This window comes from Lontra canadensis, unplaced genomic scaffold (assembly GCF_010015895.1).
Source record: "Lontra canadensis isolate GAN:19392208 unplaced genomic scaffold, GSC_riverotter_1.0 scaffold18, whole genome shotgun sequence".
Lineage (NCBI taxonomy): Eukaryota > Metazoa > Chordata > Mammalia > Carnivora > Mustelidae > Lontra > Lontra canadensis.
In genome coordinates this window covers 13,281,630-13,297,795 of record NW_022631012.1, presented here as the reverse complement: position 1 = coordinate 13,297,795, position 16,166 = coordinate 13,281,630, and the positions used below count along the sequence as shown (strand labels likewise).

General features: G+C 41.6%; 1 protein-coding gene across 1 annotated transcript; it reads right to left on the bottom strand.

Moving 5' to 3' along the window:
* Positions 1–5,835: 5,835 nt before the first annotated feature.
* Positions 5,836–16,100, bottom strand: CLK1 (CDC like kinase 1). Its single transcript, XM_032860106.1, has 13 exons — positions 15,959–16,100; positions 13,901–14,061; positions 13,434–13,662; positions 12,355–12,445; positions 11,891–11,957; positions 9,215–9,331; positions 8,960–9,126; positions 8,130–8,224; positions 7,903–8,032; positions 7,192–7,274; positions 6,677–6,756; positions 6,325–6,415; positions 5,836–6,202 (listed from the first exon to the last, which is right to left on the bottom strand). Exons 2-13 carry the CDS (start codon positions 14,059–14,061, stop codon positions 6,059–6,061), a joined length of 1,455 nt encoding a protein of 484 aa, XP_032715997.1. The 5' UTR covers positions 15,959–16,100; the 3' UTR covers positions 5,836–6,058.
* Between the last annotated feature and the right edge of the window lie 66 nt (positions 16,101–16,166).

Sequence of the window (16,166 nt, the reverse complement as noted above, 5' to 3'; positions counted from 1 at the left end):
TTTCCAAGATATGTTTGTCACTGCGTCATTCTTTAACCCAGAACGACAGTCCTTTTTGCTCAGGAAGCCCTAACTGTGAATAAACACCAAGTGTTCATGGAGCATTGTCTTCCAACACCACCTGTTGATGGGATACATTTTAGGCAGGTCCAGAGGGCACGAGTCGGTCACCTCTTGTACTTATGTTGCACCAGCTTTTCTCCCTCATCTGACACTGTAGGCCTTGGGGCAGTGGAAGAAGGAAGCGAGTGGGTGGCCTGTCGTGGATGGGACAGCTCAGGAGGTTGGAATATCTGAAAATAGGCTGCTTTCCCAGCATAGTCCCGCCCAACAGTGACTCTCGAAGATTGTGGTGAGGGAAAGAGCAGGCAGAGCTTGGAGCAGTATACCTGGCCATTGATATGTTTTAGAGACAAAGGTGGCCTGATGGGAAGATACACATGGACTCCTGAGCCTCAGGCTAGGGGCCTGGAAGGACTAACAACTGAGAGATTGGAAACAAAAGGTCTGGAGAAAAAGCACGGAGACAGACCCACAGGTGTGGGCAGAAGATACCCGCTTACTCAGAGCACGGCAGGCGCTGAAAATCAAGTGGTTGGGATGATGCACCTGTGAAAGGCCAGCCACCCCCACCCCCCCCTTTCCTGCCCTGGGGCCTTGAAACCAGGATGACAGGAATGGAGACTATGAGTGGATCCAACAGTAAAACTGTATTCTATCTAGTGGGGACATTAAGACTGATACAAACTGCCCCACTGGTATATGTCTGCCCTGCTGGCAGCACAGGTGATGCCTCCCACTGTGGTACTTGGCCTTGAGAAGATCGGTGAACCATCGGGTGGCAAACTTACTGTATCAGACTGCTTTTGCACTGGAGGCGACGGCGATTTCCCTAAGTGGAATTTGACACATACTCCAAATACAGGTTAGCCTTCCTTGCCCTAGGGCTTTGGCCAGCCAATATCTAGGGTTTTACAGAATGTCTGCTTTATCACAGTGGGATCTCGCTTAAAAGTCATATCCAAAACAGTTTATGACAGGGGCGCCTGGGTGGCTCAGTGGTTAAGCCTCTGCCTTCGGCCCAGGTCATGATCCCAGGGTCCTGGGATCAAGCCCTGCATCGGGCTCTCTGCTCAGCAGGGAGCCTGCTTTCTCCTCTCTCTCTGCCTGCCCTTCTGCCTACTTGTGATCTCTATCCATCAAATAAATAAATAATCTTTAAAAAAAAAGTTTATGACAAAAGAGGTGTTATTTTTTTTTAAAGATTTTATTTGAGAGAGAGTGAGCGAGAGAGCATGAGGGTGAGAAGGGGCAGAGGGAGAGGGAGAAGCAGACTCCCTGCGGAGCAGGGAACCTGACATGGGGCTCGATCCCAGGACTCTGGGAACATGACGCAAGCTGAAGGTAGACACTTAACCAACTGAGCCACCCAGCAAAAGACGTGTTACAGTGGGCACATGACCATGGGATTTACCAGTCCTACTATACCACCTCACCCCACAAGCTGCTGATCAGATAGAATACTGTTAACAGCCTCTTAAAAGTGTTGTCAAGACATCAACTCAGGGGTGATAATCTGAGAGCAAGCACTATCCTTCATGGTGTGGTGATGTGGTATATACTTCGAACCAGTGGCCATTGTGTGCTGCTATGTCCCCACTGGATAGAACTTGTGTCCAGGAAACAATAAGTGGAAGTAATTGCTTCATTCACCATTGCTCCAGCAACTCACTTGGGAATAAGTCCTGAACTAGAGGTTCTGTTCCAAGGACAGGAGGAAGCTTCCACAGGGGATTCCCGGTAAGAGTTCCATCAAACCTGCTGCTATGACTGCTGCCTGAGTATTTAGGACTCTTTATGCTGGTTGACCATCAGTGAAATAAAGATGGCAGCATATCGGCAGGGAAACTGGCCTGATTCCTCTGAAAGACAGGGTTGCTGCTACAGGAGCTGAGCACACACTCTCTTGGTACATCTAAGACTTGATAATTACAAGTGGGCAATTATACCAACCATGGCCTTACAAGGGCAAGGTAAGCAGAGACTCAGTTGTCAGAAGGGATGAAGGTATGGTCATCCCATCAGGAGTAGCCTTCTAGACCAGCAGAGTACAGATCTAGAATGTATGGTACAAGAGAGAGGTGATAAATATCAGTATGGACCCCAGGGCCAGTTACAGTAATGCAGTCTTTACAGCTTATTCTAATGAACTTACTGTTGAGTTCCTTTTTCCCCCTCTTAAAAAATAAATATATAGATACCTATATATCTATATATAGATATGTAAATAGATAGATGTACATCTATCTATCTATATATTTTTAAAGATTTTATTTACTTATTTTAAAAAAGATTTTATTTATTTGACAGAGATCACAAGTAGGCAGAGAAGCAGGCGGGGGGGGTGGGGTAGTGATGCGGGGCTCGATCCCAGGACCCTGAGATCATGACCTGAGCTGAAGGCAGAGGCCTAAGCCACCAAGGCACCCAGGTGCCCCAGGAGGTTCCTGATTTTAATACTATCAGACCTGATTATTTTATTTTCAAAGAATTATGACCATATATTCAAGACAGCAACAATGGAGGACTTTAGCAAAAAAAAAACTAGGAATGATGAACTAGAATCATTATAAAAACCCTAGAGCCAAAATATATCTGAAATTAAGACTTTGATAGATGAAATTAACAGAAGACTGGACAAACTAAAGAAGATCAATAAACTAGGAAACAGACCAGAAGAAAATCCCCAAATTGAAAGATGGGAGAATATGGGGATGCCTGTGTTGCTCAGTCGGCTAAGCGCCTACCTTCCACTCAGGTCATGATCTCAGGGTCCTGGGATTGGGTCCCACATTGGGTTCCCTGCTCAGCAAGGAGTCTGCTTCTCCCTCTGCCTGCCACTCCCCCTGCTTGTTCTCTCTCCCTCTATCTGGGAAAAAAAAAAAAAAAAAAAAAAAAAACTTAAAAAAAAAATGGAGATGGGAAATATAGAGAGACACTTCCAGAAAGACAGATTGAAGTATTTTTTCCCTGCTCCTTCCACTAAGTACAACTAAAATCCCCAAGTATTATATATAAAACAGAAGAGACTCTGAAAGGTTCAGAGAAGGCAGAGCAGATGGGGACCTTAGCTATATCGGAGGACTGACATGGCTACTTTTCCTGGCTTTTCTTTTTTTAAGATTTGACAGAGAGCACGCAAGCAGGGGAAGCAGGAGAGGGAGAAGGGGGCTCCCCACTGAGCAGAGAGCCCTATTGGGGGACCTACTCAGGACCCTGGAATCATGACCTGAGCCAAAGGCAGATACTTAACCCATTTAGCCACACAGACGCCTCCTTGGCTTTTATCTATCCTAGACTTGATGCTGGATAAGTTGGCAACCTGGAAACACCAACAGGTACAGACAAAAATCTTCAATAAAGTTTGTTCTTTCTAGCCAAAGGACCAGGAAAAGGGCAGGCTAGCAAAACAGAGAACTTTTTAAAACTTTCTTTGAGAGAAAGCAAGAGAATGAGTCAGGGGCGGGGGGGTGGGGGTGGTTGGAGCGGTAAAGGGAGAGGCAGGCTCCCAGCTTGAGCAGGGAGCCCAAAGTGGGGCTCAATCCAAGCGGACCCTGAGATCATGACCCGAGCTGAAGGCAGATACTTAACTGATTCAGCCACCCAGGCACCCCAAGACAGGAAACTTTTAAAAAGACAATGAGCGCTCTACTCCAGCCAAATACCACAGAAAAAAAACATGGCATTACTTCTACTCCTGCCAGCAAAAAATCAAGCAGGGATCCCAGATTTTCACCCCTGCCAGGCTCTAACAAGATTTCTCAACCCCTGACAAGGTGTTGTCAGAGGCTTGGGAACTGGGACTCTCATCCCTGCTGCGTGATGATGCTCCTTCCAGTCTCCTGTTGTATCCACTTGGAGAGCCTGGACTTTCCTCATTTGTGGTGGTAATGAGTTACCCCTCCCTCTTCCTGCTGATGTGGCATTTCAGGAGGCCAGGTGGAGCGTCTCAGAATTGTCCAGAGATAACATGGGTTGAGGCGACTTCACCCTGTGTCAGTGGAGCCATAGGAGGCAACAAGTGAAGAAGCAATCCTGCTGCTCCCAGCTAGAATGATAGCAGAGGACCAGTGGGGAGTAAGAACTCCCAGCTCTATCCAGGAGACATTCCAAAGTCCTGCAGCTAGTCCTGGCTAATATTCAAACTAGACAGTCTGGCTCTGGAGTTGAGATCCTCATTCTAGCAACAAGAATTTACACCATGACCTACAAATATGCTCAATTTTTAAATTTCTAAAAAACCCCAAACTCTCTTCAGCAGTGCAGGAACTGGACATCCACACATAAGAAGATTAATCCTTCAACAAAAATGAACTCAAAATGGATTAGACTTAAATATGAAACACAAAACTGCAGAACAAAGAAAACCTAGATGATCTTGGGTATGCTGACTTCTGAGACACTAAATTAGGCATAACCCATTAGAATTTACAATCTAGATTCTAAGAAAACTTCTGCTCTGTGAAAGACAAGCCAGACTGGAAGAAAATATTTGTAAAACACATCTACTAAAAAACTATTATACCAAATATAAAAAGAACTCTTACTATACCCTTACTATTTGACCTAGCAATTACTTATCTACCAAAAAGAACTGGAAACTTATGTCCACACGCAAACCTAACCATAGATATTTTTAGCAGCTTTATTCAGAATTGTCTTTGAAGCATGTAAATGTCCTTTAGTAAGTGAATGGATAAGCTATGGTACATCCAGACTATGAAATACTAACTCATAAATAAAAAGAAACGAATGATAAAGCTGTAAAAGATGGAGGAAACTTAAATATACATATTTAAGTGAAAGAAACCTGAAAGGCTAATTACAGGAGTCCAATTAGAGGACATTATGTAAGAAACAAACTACAGACAGTAAAGATACCAGTGGGTGCCAGACTATGGGAGGGGAGGGCAGGATAAAAGGCAGAACACAGGATTTTCAGAGCAGTGAAAATGCTTGGTATTCTCTAATGATGGATTCACGTCCTCTTCCATTTGTACAAACTCACAGAATGTGATGCACCAAATGTCAGCTATAAAGTAGTCTTTCTAGTTGATCATCTATGATCACCAGACTTTAGGTGATCATAGTTTTAACAAACATACCCCTTGGTGAGGGATGTTGATAACAGAGACGACTATGCATGTGTGGGAGTGGGAGGTACATAGGGAATCTCTGTTCCTTCCTCTCAGTTTTGCGGAGAACCCACAACTCTAAAAGTCTTAGAGAAACTAAAAAACAAAACAGAACGGGAAAAAAACCTGACTGTAGAGTCTTAAATGGATCAAGCATAAATAAAACCATAGACAAATGCCTGACTCACTAGTCACTTAGTATTTGACACTTCGCAACAAAGTATTCCGGAAGCTTTTTATTTCCTTAACATTTTATTTATGTAATCTCTATCAAAAAACTCCCCCCCCAGAAAACCAAAAAAATAAGAACTCTCTACACCCAGTGTGGGTTGAACTCACAACCCTGAGATTAAGGGTTGCATGCTCCACTGACTGAGCCAGCTAGGTGCCTCTCTGGAAGTTTTTGTTATTAACAGTCTTGAATGAGAATAAAGGGAGAAAAAAACTGGGGACTAATCTCTAGTTCTTTGTATTCTGTAAAATTTGGACAATTACATTTGGTTTCAAGAAGGCAGGCAGATGCTGGCAATCCCTAAAATAGAAACAAATCTAAGTATTTCCAAAGACTTAAAGGAAACCTCCAAAGATGGAAATACAGAGAAGAAAATGGTGCTAAAAACAAACTACAGATTCCTATAAATTTCGTTTAAGCACAAAAATTTTATTCTGAATAAATCATTTTATACAGCAATTACTGGAAAAAATGTTCATTACTTCAGCAATTTACTTAAATCAAATTATCCAAGCAAAATAAACATAGCAATACAAAAATTTAAGAATTTTACAAAAGCTATACAAAATAACTTATTATTTAAAAATTGGACTGATACAGTCTATAAAATCTCTTCAAGAGAACTATAGATCTATGTAGCTTTTTTTAGGGGGTAAAAGAAAGGATGCTTTAAGGCTTCTTTGAGAGTAATCCTTTTAGCTGGATCATACTCTAACATTTTCTCAATGAGGTCAAAGAGAAGCTCATGTTCAGCATCCTGAGAGAGCATAAATTCCTGAAAGGAAAAGAAATAGTCAACAGTCGAAAATTTTCAACTACCATTTATCACAACTTTATTTCTCTACCATAAAAAGAAGGGAAACTCAAGGTTTTAATTGTTTAATGGCCCAGACTCACCTTCAGAGGTTTACAGCGCCTTGAGACATATCTGCCAGCAGAACTGTGTTCGTCCCAGTCTAATCGATCATGATGGAAATATTTACGTTTCCTAAAAGTCAATATCCACTGATGTTTATAATGCTGACAATGAAAACTTAAAACATCTAGTGAAAATGACTGGTTTCATCAATTATTATGCTTTTATAGCTCAAAGACTAACACTTCACTAGAGACTTGAAAACAGCCTAGCTATTGGCTTCCCAACAAAGGAATCTGTTTAAGTGAAAAAGCATTAGTCTGACTTTTTATAAAGTTCTACAGAAGACCAAGCGGTACAAAGGATGGCACCTACTCTTACGTAAAAACATACCTGGTTTTCTGTATCATATGTTTTGGTAAAGGTCCAAGAATCCTTTCCATCATTGCCAAATGCTCCTTACTATCATGTGTCTAAAACAATGAACAAAACTTGTTAAGCACATTGTGTACTTTGTTCTCATTTAACAGAGCTGCTAAATTTCTAGTCCACAGAAATCAAAAGAAAGGTGATTACTAAAAAGGACAAATTTTTAGCAAGTTACAGCTGATGATAAATACTAAGGCCCACAGAACAAGCTCACCAGTGATTATCTCCAAATGAACAGGATAACTGTTACAATATACTTGAAAATTTTTTTAAGTAAAATGATAAATTATGAAGGAAATACAAATACCCAATTGCATGTTACAGAACCTTTATTCCTTTATACTTAACAATTAGTCTATAATTAGGGGAAAAAACTGCCTAAATGTGTATACTTTGCTTTAAAATGTTCACTCACAGAAACACCTTTTTTTTTTTTAAAGCACTTTTTTTGAGCAAAGCCACTGAAACCGATCACTTACTGGAAATACTGTAAACCCAAGGTAGTATTCAATAAGAATACAACCTATACTCCAGACATCACATGGCTGGGACCATCCTAAAGCTGCAAAGCAAAAGCAAACTGTTAGGAAAAAAAGTTTTATTTCTTGAAGACACTGAAAAACAAACATGAGCTTAATATCTTTAATGTGTATGTATTTTCTTTTTTTTTAAGATTTTGTTTATTTGATAGAGATCACAAGTAGGCAGAGAGGCAGGCAGAGAGAGAGGCGGAAGCAGGCTCCCTGCCGAGCAGGGAGCCCGATGTGGGGCTCGATCCCAGGACCCCAAGATCATGACCCGAGCCGAAGGCAGAGGCTTAACCCACTGAGCCACCCAGGTACCCCTAATGTGCGGTGTTTTTCTTTTTTAAGATTTTATTTGAGAGAGAGCACACGTGCGTGTCCTTCTGCACACACGAGCTGGGTCGGGGGGAAGGCAGAGGGACAAGCCGACTCCCTGCCAAGGGTGGAGCCCCCCAAAGTGGGGTTCCATCCCAGGAACCCGATCTCATGACCTGCACTGCAGTCAGATGGTCAGCTGACTGAGCCACCCAGGCACCACCTACCCATATTGTGTTTTAAGTTATTAATCTCTTAAAGGGAAAAAGACTTTAGAAAATCCCCACAAAGAATAAGACCAGAACTACAAAGGATATATACAAGTTCCTAAAGCACAATTAAGCAACTTACCCAAAATAACTTCAGGTGCCCTATAATGCCTTGTAGATACCAATGTACTGTGATGCTCATCATCATAAGTTGCGCTTCCAAAGTCTACAACTTTAATATCTGGATTTATTAAGGTACGTTCATCACGTTTCTGAAATCACAAATGATGGGATAAGGAGGCATAATATTAAGAAGGCATATGATATTAATTAATTTCAAACAATGAGAGTGACACACTGAAGACTTACTATTTTGGGATTATATGCCTCTGTGTAGTCAGACTGCACAAATAAGATGTTTTCAGGCTTTAAGTCTGTGTGAGTCAACTTGTTACTGTGCAGAACTGAGAATGAAACAGAAAGTTGTCATCTGAAAATCAAAAACCTAATCAAACTCAGAAGTCCTAGAAACAAAAACCTCTCTGATGCTTTTTCTACATGTCCAAAGTTTAAACATTCAAGAGGCTGCTAGAAAACTACCTACTACCCTCAAAGTTATTAGTCCACCAGCAGTAACCACTCAAAAGTGAAGTTATTTTTATTCATGAAGCCAAGATTTGCCTATTTCTAATGATGGCTTTTAACATTTATAAAATTGTGTGAATTATTTTTTGGTGGGGAAAGCATAAAATCTTTCCAAAAATAAAAAAGATTAAAGTCTTAAAATCTTTTTATTTTTTTAGCCATTATTTGGAAAGCAGATCCGTAAATAAGAAAGATTATCACAGCCGATGCTACATACAGAAATGACTACAGTCAAGAATTTGAATCTGGACTTCACCATAGAGACCATCAAAGCAGGTATCAGAACCAGAGTAGCAAGGAGAAGTAGAAGCAGCAGTTATAAACCAAGCTAAACTACTCTTCTACATGACAGTATTTTATTACATGATGGACAATATACTACTTACTGAATGAAAGCAAAACTGACCAACAGCTTGTCATCAACATCTTTCTCATTCCTACTCTTAAGTCAGGCTTATGTTAGATCCTATTTTTTTCTTAAAAGATCCAAATCAGTCTGGCATTAAGTTAGTCTCAATAACCTCAAGTTTCTTGAAGACATGCCAAGTACTTACAATTCACTGACTTGCATATCTGATATGCCATCTTCCTGATATGATCCAGACGAAATGGCAGAAAACCATTTTCCTTAATGAAGTCATACGTACTAAGTCCTAGTAGTTCAAACACAATGCAAATGTGACCATGATGCTCAAACCACTCCAACATCTGGACACAGCGGCTATAAACACATAAAAAATAACTGAGTACACCTTCTCACAATTCAAATCTATCTGAGAGCATCTTCTGAGTTCTACTTTGATACTTACAACGTACTACTGGGGTCTGTTGTATTCAAGTGTTCCAGAACTTGTATTTCTGAGCGAGCAGCTTCACAGTATCTATCCACATTTTTAACTATTTTTACTGCCACATGTCTACCTCCTCTGTTAGAGAAAGTTAAAAAAAATGTTAAAAATTATACCCTCTTCCACTTTCCTATTACTCTTTTCTTTCTTTCTTTCTTTTTTTTTTTTTGTTAAAGATTTTATTTATTTGACAGCCAGATCACAAGTAGGGAGAGAGGGCAGAGAGAGAGGGCGAAGCAGGTTCTCCTCCGAGCAGAGAGCCTGACGCAGGGCTCGATCCCAGGACCCTGGGATCATGACCTGAACCGAAGGCAGAGGCTTAACCCACTGAGCCACCCAGGCACCCCCTATTACTCTTTTCAAACTGTAACTACTTCTACTTTGACCCACTGTATTTGTTTTCTTGAATTTATGGTCTAGCATTCAGTTTTATCTGATTATACCCAAGTATTCTTTTCCAACAAAATTAACCCAGTTTTATAGGACTATAGCAACTCACTGTAAGCAACAAGAATGATCTTTATTTCTTTCTAAGACTTTTCTTGTCGGAGAGAGTGAGCGAGCAAGCACAAACAGGGGTAACAGCAGGTACAGGGAGGAGCAAGCTCCCCGCCCAGCAAGGAGCCCGATGTGGGACTCCATCCCAGGACCCTGGGATCATGACCAGAGCTGAGGGCAGACACTTAACCAACTGAGCCATCCAGGCATCCCAACAATGATCTTTAAGTATATGGTGGAATCAGTTGGTACAAATACATGTTGAATGACACAATTTTTTTCATCAAACCACCACTCATATGAATTCTTTTTTTGGTCCTTCAACTAAACTATGTATTAATAGCTATAATGTAACAAGATTATTGGGGTTATCACCACTCAACTCGTAGTCTAATTAAAACTCAATACATATATGTAAAACAGTTTCTTCTTTAATACTTGTCACTGACAAATATTTTATCAAATTCTTTTTTTTTTTTTTTTTTTGAGGAATTTTTTAAAATTTATTTGAGAGACAGACAGTGAGAGAGGGAACACAAGCAGGGGAAGCGGGAGAGGGAGAAGCAGGCTTCCTGCGGAGGAGAGAACCCAATGCAGGGCTCGATCCCAGGACACTGGTTATCATGACCCGAGCCGAAGGCAGATGCCCAACCACTGAGCCACCCAGGTGCCCCATTTTATCAAATTCTTCATTTTGTCTAGGTTACCAGAAAAGTTGGGATATGGATGGGGCATAGTAAGGAACTCTACTTCTCAGAGCCATACTAACCAGTAACAGGAAGCCTTTCCCAATAATTCACTTAGAAAAGCTCTGCCATTCAGAACTCAAATAGGAAAACAAAAAAAAAAACCACGTGATACCAATTTAAGAGTTCTCAACCATGGCTGTGTCATCAATTATAGCATTTTCTAAGAATACAGTGTCCAACTACCCTGAAGAATGTGTCAATATGCCTTGGGTGAGCCCAGTTCCAAATACCCAAGAAACCAAGGCTGTGGGAAGTTCTGATTTACATTAATGACTAGGGGAAAGAGGGAGGCCACAAGAACTGGCACAACTGTGCCCAGTGGGACAACAAAATACTTTCTAAAATAATAAAATCTGGGGCACATGGGTGACTCAGTTGTTGGGTGTCTGCTTTTGGCTTGGGTCATGATCCCGAGGGTCTTGGGATCGAGCCCCACATCAAGCTCCTTGCTGGGTGGGAAGCCTGTTTCTCCCTCTCTCACTCCCCCTGCTTGTGTTCCCTCTCTGCCAAGTAAATAAAATCTTTTTAAAAATAAATAAATAAAGCCAGTGGGCCTATCTAATAATAAAAAAAAAAAAGGATAAAATCCATTCTCAACTTAAAATCAAAGGCTACACACATTATTAATAGCTAGTGTTTAAAAATCCAAAGGACTAGAGAGCCTGGGCGGCTCAGTGGGTTAAGCTTTTGCCCTCCTCCCAGGACAGGATCTTGGACTCTGGGATCAAGCCCCACATCAGGCTCCCTGCTCAGCGGGGAGCCTATTCTCCTCCCCACCCCAGCCTACTTGTGATCTCTGTCAAATAAATAAATAAAATCTTAAAGAAAAAAAAGATCTAAAGGGCTGGCCACCCCCACTCCCCCAGCTTTTTAAAATATTTATCTAAGGGATGCCTGGGTGGCTGAGTTGGTTAGGTGTCTACCTTTGGCTCAGATCATGAGCCAAAGGCAGACACCTGGGTTCCAGTCCCCACATCGGGTCCCTTGCTCAGGAGGAAGCTGGCCAATCCCTTAGCCTGCCACTCCCCCTGCTTGTGCTAGGACAAATAAATTCTTAAAAAAAAAAAAAAAAAATTATTTATCTGAGAGCACACAGAAGAGGGGGAGGTGTGGGGAGAGGAAAAGGGAGGAGCATATTCCCTGTGAATAGGGAGCCCAACACAGGGTTTGATTATAGGACCCTCAGTTCCTGAGCTGAGCCAAAGGAGATGCTTAACCAAATGAACCACCCAAGTACCCCTATCAGGCTGGAATCTTTTACTGGGAGTTTCCTAGATCAAAGCCAAAAAAAAACCAAGTGAAAGGGTATGGTCAGACAATATTCTAAAGCTAAAAAAATTCTCTCATACTGCTGACAGCCCCAAATGCAATCTCAGGCTAGGAAACTTACGCTTTATGATCAACGCACTCCACAACTTTCCCAAAAGCTCCTTCTCCTAAAGTATCAACAATTTCATCTAAAAGAGAGAAATAAATCTCAGTTATATCAAGAAGTGGGAACAGTTTACTTATCATAATAAATGCTATCAATGCAGATTATTCTAGTTGATGCTACAAATTTCCTTATCACTAGACATTTTATTGGTCAACACTGTCAAAAAACATTTATAACTATTTTTAGATCTAAATTCATTCTTAAGCTCATTTTATTAACTTGATTTACTATTTTGGAAGTTCTGCTTAACAAATATTAAATTTCTAAAGAAAGAAAGAAACACAATCCCCCCCCACCAAAAGAAATGAAGAACAAACAAACAAAAAAACAGAGAAAGAAAAGATTTCCAAATCCCTGAAATCTTTATATATAGATTATGTTATCTGAAAAGTTAATAAGTGTTGAAAAATATTCTATACATCTTGCACTTAGTACGTCTCCACTCTGACAGATCAGGTGACCCTCCTCATCATCCTCTACACTCCTGGTTCTTTTCCTTCGGTGACTCTTCTGGAAACGTCAAGTGGGCGGCACCAAGATCATCCAGCCAATCAATATACCCGAGTGAATTCAGGGCAGAATACGAAATTCATTCAGCGGGGAGATATTCAGGCATTCAGATACACGCCAGGCCACAAACGGTTGGCAGGAGCAATTTCAAATTCAGTCCCCAGAAATTCACAGGGCACATAGTTTATGTTAACAGGAGAAAAACATGGCAAGGAACAGATTTTCAGATAAGATACTCAAAGTGGCAAGGCAACAAAACATAATACAATTGTTTTTCTTAAAAAAAAAAAAAATGCTTAATTGTAGCATTCACTGAAACATAATTTTAAGTTTCTAGTGTTCTAATTTAATGTTGTTAAACTGCAGGATGAAATATTTACTTGGTCAAAGTAGACTGTGGCCAAATTAAGATTTCCTAACTAATCTAAGAAAACAAATATTGAAACAGTAAATAAAATTAAAGTCCTAATTTTGGGGAGAAAAAAAAAAGATTTGGCATACAAGAACAACACTATGTCATTTAAAATGTCATCTGAACTAATATTCAAATTAACCCATAACCCATAATGTTCAATCTGTTAAGTGATTTGCTTAGTGAAAAAATTAGAGCATGCTTTATTAGAAAAAGACATGCCTAAACCCTCAACCATACAAAAATAAAATGCTTATTCTACTTTTGTGACAAGACTTCAATTTATCAAAACAAATCAGATTTCCTGAAATACCATAAAAATAAACTAATCTAATTACCTCCACTGATTCACTGGAATGACAATTAGTTGCCAATAATAATAAAATCTATTGCTATATAACTTAATATGTACTGTATTTCAGGAATTTCCTATTCAATGCACAAACATAAAAAATCCAAGTTAAACTGAGATGACTTTTTTTAAACAGAACTTTCTCAAATGATCAAACACAAATTCAAGTATTCCTGTTCCACGTGAGAAATAAAATTTACAAAATGTTTTAAAAGAGCTCATACCCCATGTGAACGATGGTGTGAAGTACTGTGGTGAATCCTGTGTTTGCTTTTATAACTACTTCTTCCACTTCTCCCAGAAGACTTGCTACTATGGTTCTGATATCTGCTCTCATGGTCTCTATGACGATGTCCAGGTTCACATCCTTGACTGTAGTCATTTCTGTATTCATCAATGTAGCGTCGACTATGATAATCTTTCTCATTTATGGATCTGCTTTCCAAATAATGGCTAAAAAAATAAAAAGATTTTAAGACTTTATGCTTTCCCCACCAAAAAAAATCCACACAATTTTACAAACATTACAAGCCCTCATTGGAAACAGAATGGAATGTGATTCATCATTACTTACGCAATACTGTGATTTTAATCAGGAAAATATACCCCAACTTTTACTGAGATATGGTTGACGTACAGCATTGCAGTGAAATGTATTTTTATATTGAGACACTTTAAATACCATCCTTACCTATCAGATGTTTTAGAATGATTATATTTGCAGCGCTTGTTCTCCCGGGCACTGCTATGTGATCTCTTCTTTCTTTTATGACTGCTGCTGCTTCTCCATTTTCCACAGTCCCAATCCTTTTCATCCCAATCAGGACAATAAGTTCTCTTTGAGTGTCTCATCTACATAAAAGACACATTTTTCCAGTTAAGTTGTATCCCACCTGTCAACATTGAGCAGTTTAATAAAACTCTTCTTTGCAAATTCACTCTAGCTGTGACTTTTTAAATTGTTTTTTTTTTTAAGATTTTATTTTATTTTTAGATTTTATTTTATTTGACAGAGATCACAAGTGGGCAGAGAGGCAGGCAGAGAGACGCAGTCTCTGGGCTGAGCAGAGAGCCCCCCATGGGGCTCCATCCCAGGACCCTGAGACCATGACCCGAGCTGAAGGCAGAGGCTTAACCCACTGAGGCACCCAGGCGCCCCTAAAGATTTTACTTTTCAATAATCTCCACACCCAATGTGGGGCCAGAACTCAGAACCTGGAGCTGAAGAATCTCTACTGACTCAGTCAGACAGTTGCCTCTAAACTGTTCTTTTTAGGGGCTCCTGGGTTCAGTGGGTTAAGTCTCTGTTTTTGGTCTGGTCATTATCCCAGGGTCCTGGGACCAAGCCCCGTGTCCCACATCAGGCTCTCTGCTCAGAAGAGAGCCTGCTTCCTCCTCTATTTGAGATCTCTGTCTGTCAAACAAATAAATAATTTCATTTTAAAAATCTGTTCTTTTAAATCTAAGTTCATAAGTCATGGGGGGGGGGAGGGAGGGGGAGGGCGAGTGGCTAAGTCGGTTCAGAGTCTGCCTTCGGCTCAGGTCCTGATCTCAGGGTCCTGGAATCCAGCTCAGCAGGGAGCCTGCTTCCCCCGCCCCCTCTCTGCCTACTTGTGATCTGTCAAGTAAATAAATCTTAAAACCTCCCCTTTCCTGTCAGCAACATAAAAATACTATAGGTCCACATATGTGGACTGCAGGTCCCCGTTTAAATTGTTCACCAGAAACTAGCCTCCAACTCAAACGCACTCATAAACGCCCCTTGCGACAGAACTCCTATCAATTCCGTAAGGCAGATAAACCGATCAAGCTACCAACGTCTTTTATTATACACGTAAGTCAACCCTGGCATCAGGAAACCACGAAATACCATCTTTTGAGGTACCCAGCACACTACGTAACAAAACCTAGCTTTCCTAAAAGCAATCTTACATAATTAAGCGGAGGGGAGCACCTTCTTTCCATTAATGTTTCGAACAAAAAACCCTGATTACTGTTAAAATAACATTTTATGGAACTGACTTTTCATCAACTACCGTTCTTGCTTGTCCTAACTGCCGAGTCTCCGCCACGTCTTCGCACTAACTCTGAATCAAAGCGCTCCAATCGTTCGCTAGGGGTCTGGGGATAAAGGGGCGCAAAAATGCCAACGCTCCTTCAAACACACCCTACCATTTCGGCTTCTCCGGGTTTCTAGATCTGGTGTTTGTGAACGCCACCGAGAGCAAAGGCACTAGCGATTTTCACTCCAATCTTTCAAGACTGGAACAGACGTTAAGGGATACCGCCTCTATCGGGTCACTGTATTCTCTCCATTCGCTACAAACACCGCTCCTTACCCGAGCGTGACGCGCACATTCCAGGACCCAAGTAAACACCGCCCACCGCAGGAAGCCTCGCCTCCTCCGCCCCGCCGCCATCTTACAGCTCCGCTGAAGTGGACGAGGCCGTCGCCAACAAAATGGCGCCCAGAGGCGCTCGGCCCGGCCCTCCCAGCCCAGCGCTCCCTCACTACCCCCTCGCCAGTGTCTAGGCCGTCGCGGTTCAAAGAGACACTCGCGGCAACAGGCTCTGCAGCGCGGGGAAGACGAGCGAGCCGCCTTCCTGCTCGGGGGTGAGAGGAAAAAAAGGGGTCGTCGTGCCGGGGATTACAGGCAGCAAACAAGCGAGAAGAGTGGGCACCACCAGGCGCTTCCGAGGCAAAGAAAAAGGGCCCTGACTGCCCAGCCCGCTTCCTTCTGCGTCTTACCGTCCAGGCCAAAGAATCCAAGCCGAAGGAGACAAAACTTGCAACGCGAAAACGGGAAAAGCCCAACTGGCGGCGACGGGCTCCAACAACAAAATGGAGCTGACAGCCGCAGCGTCGGGACTCCACTCGAAAACAAGGGTGACGCGGCAAACGCGTCCCGCCGCAGGGCGGGGCGGGGCGGGGGAGGGGCGGTGCCTACACCCAGGGA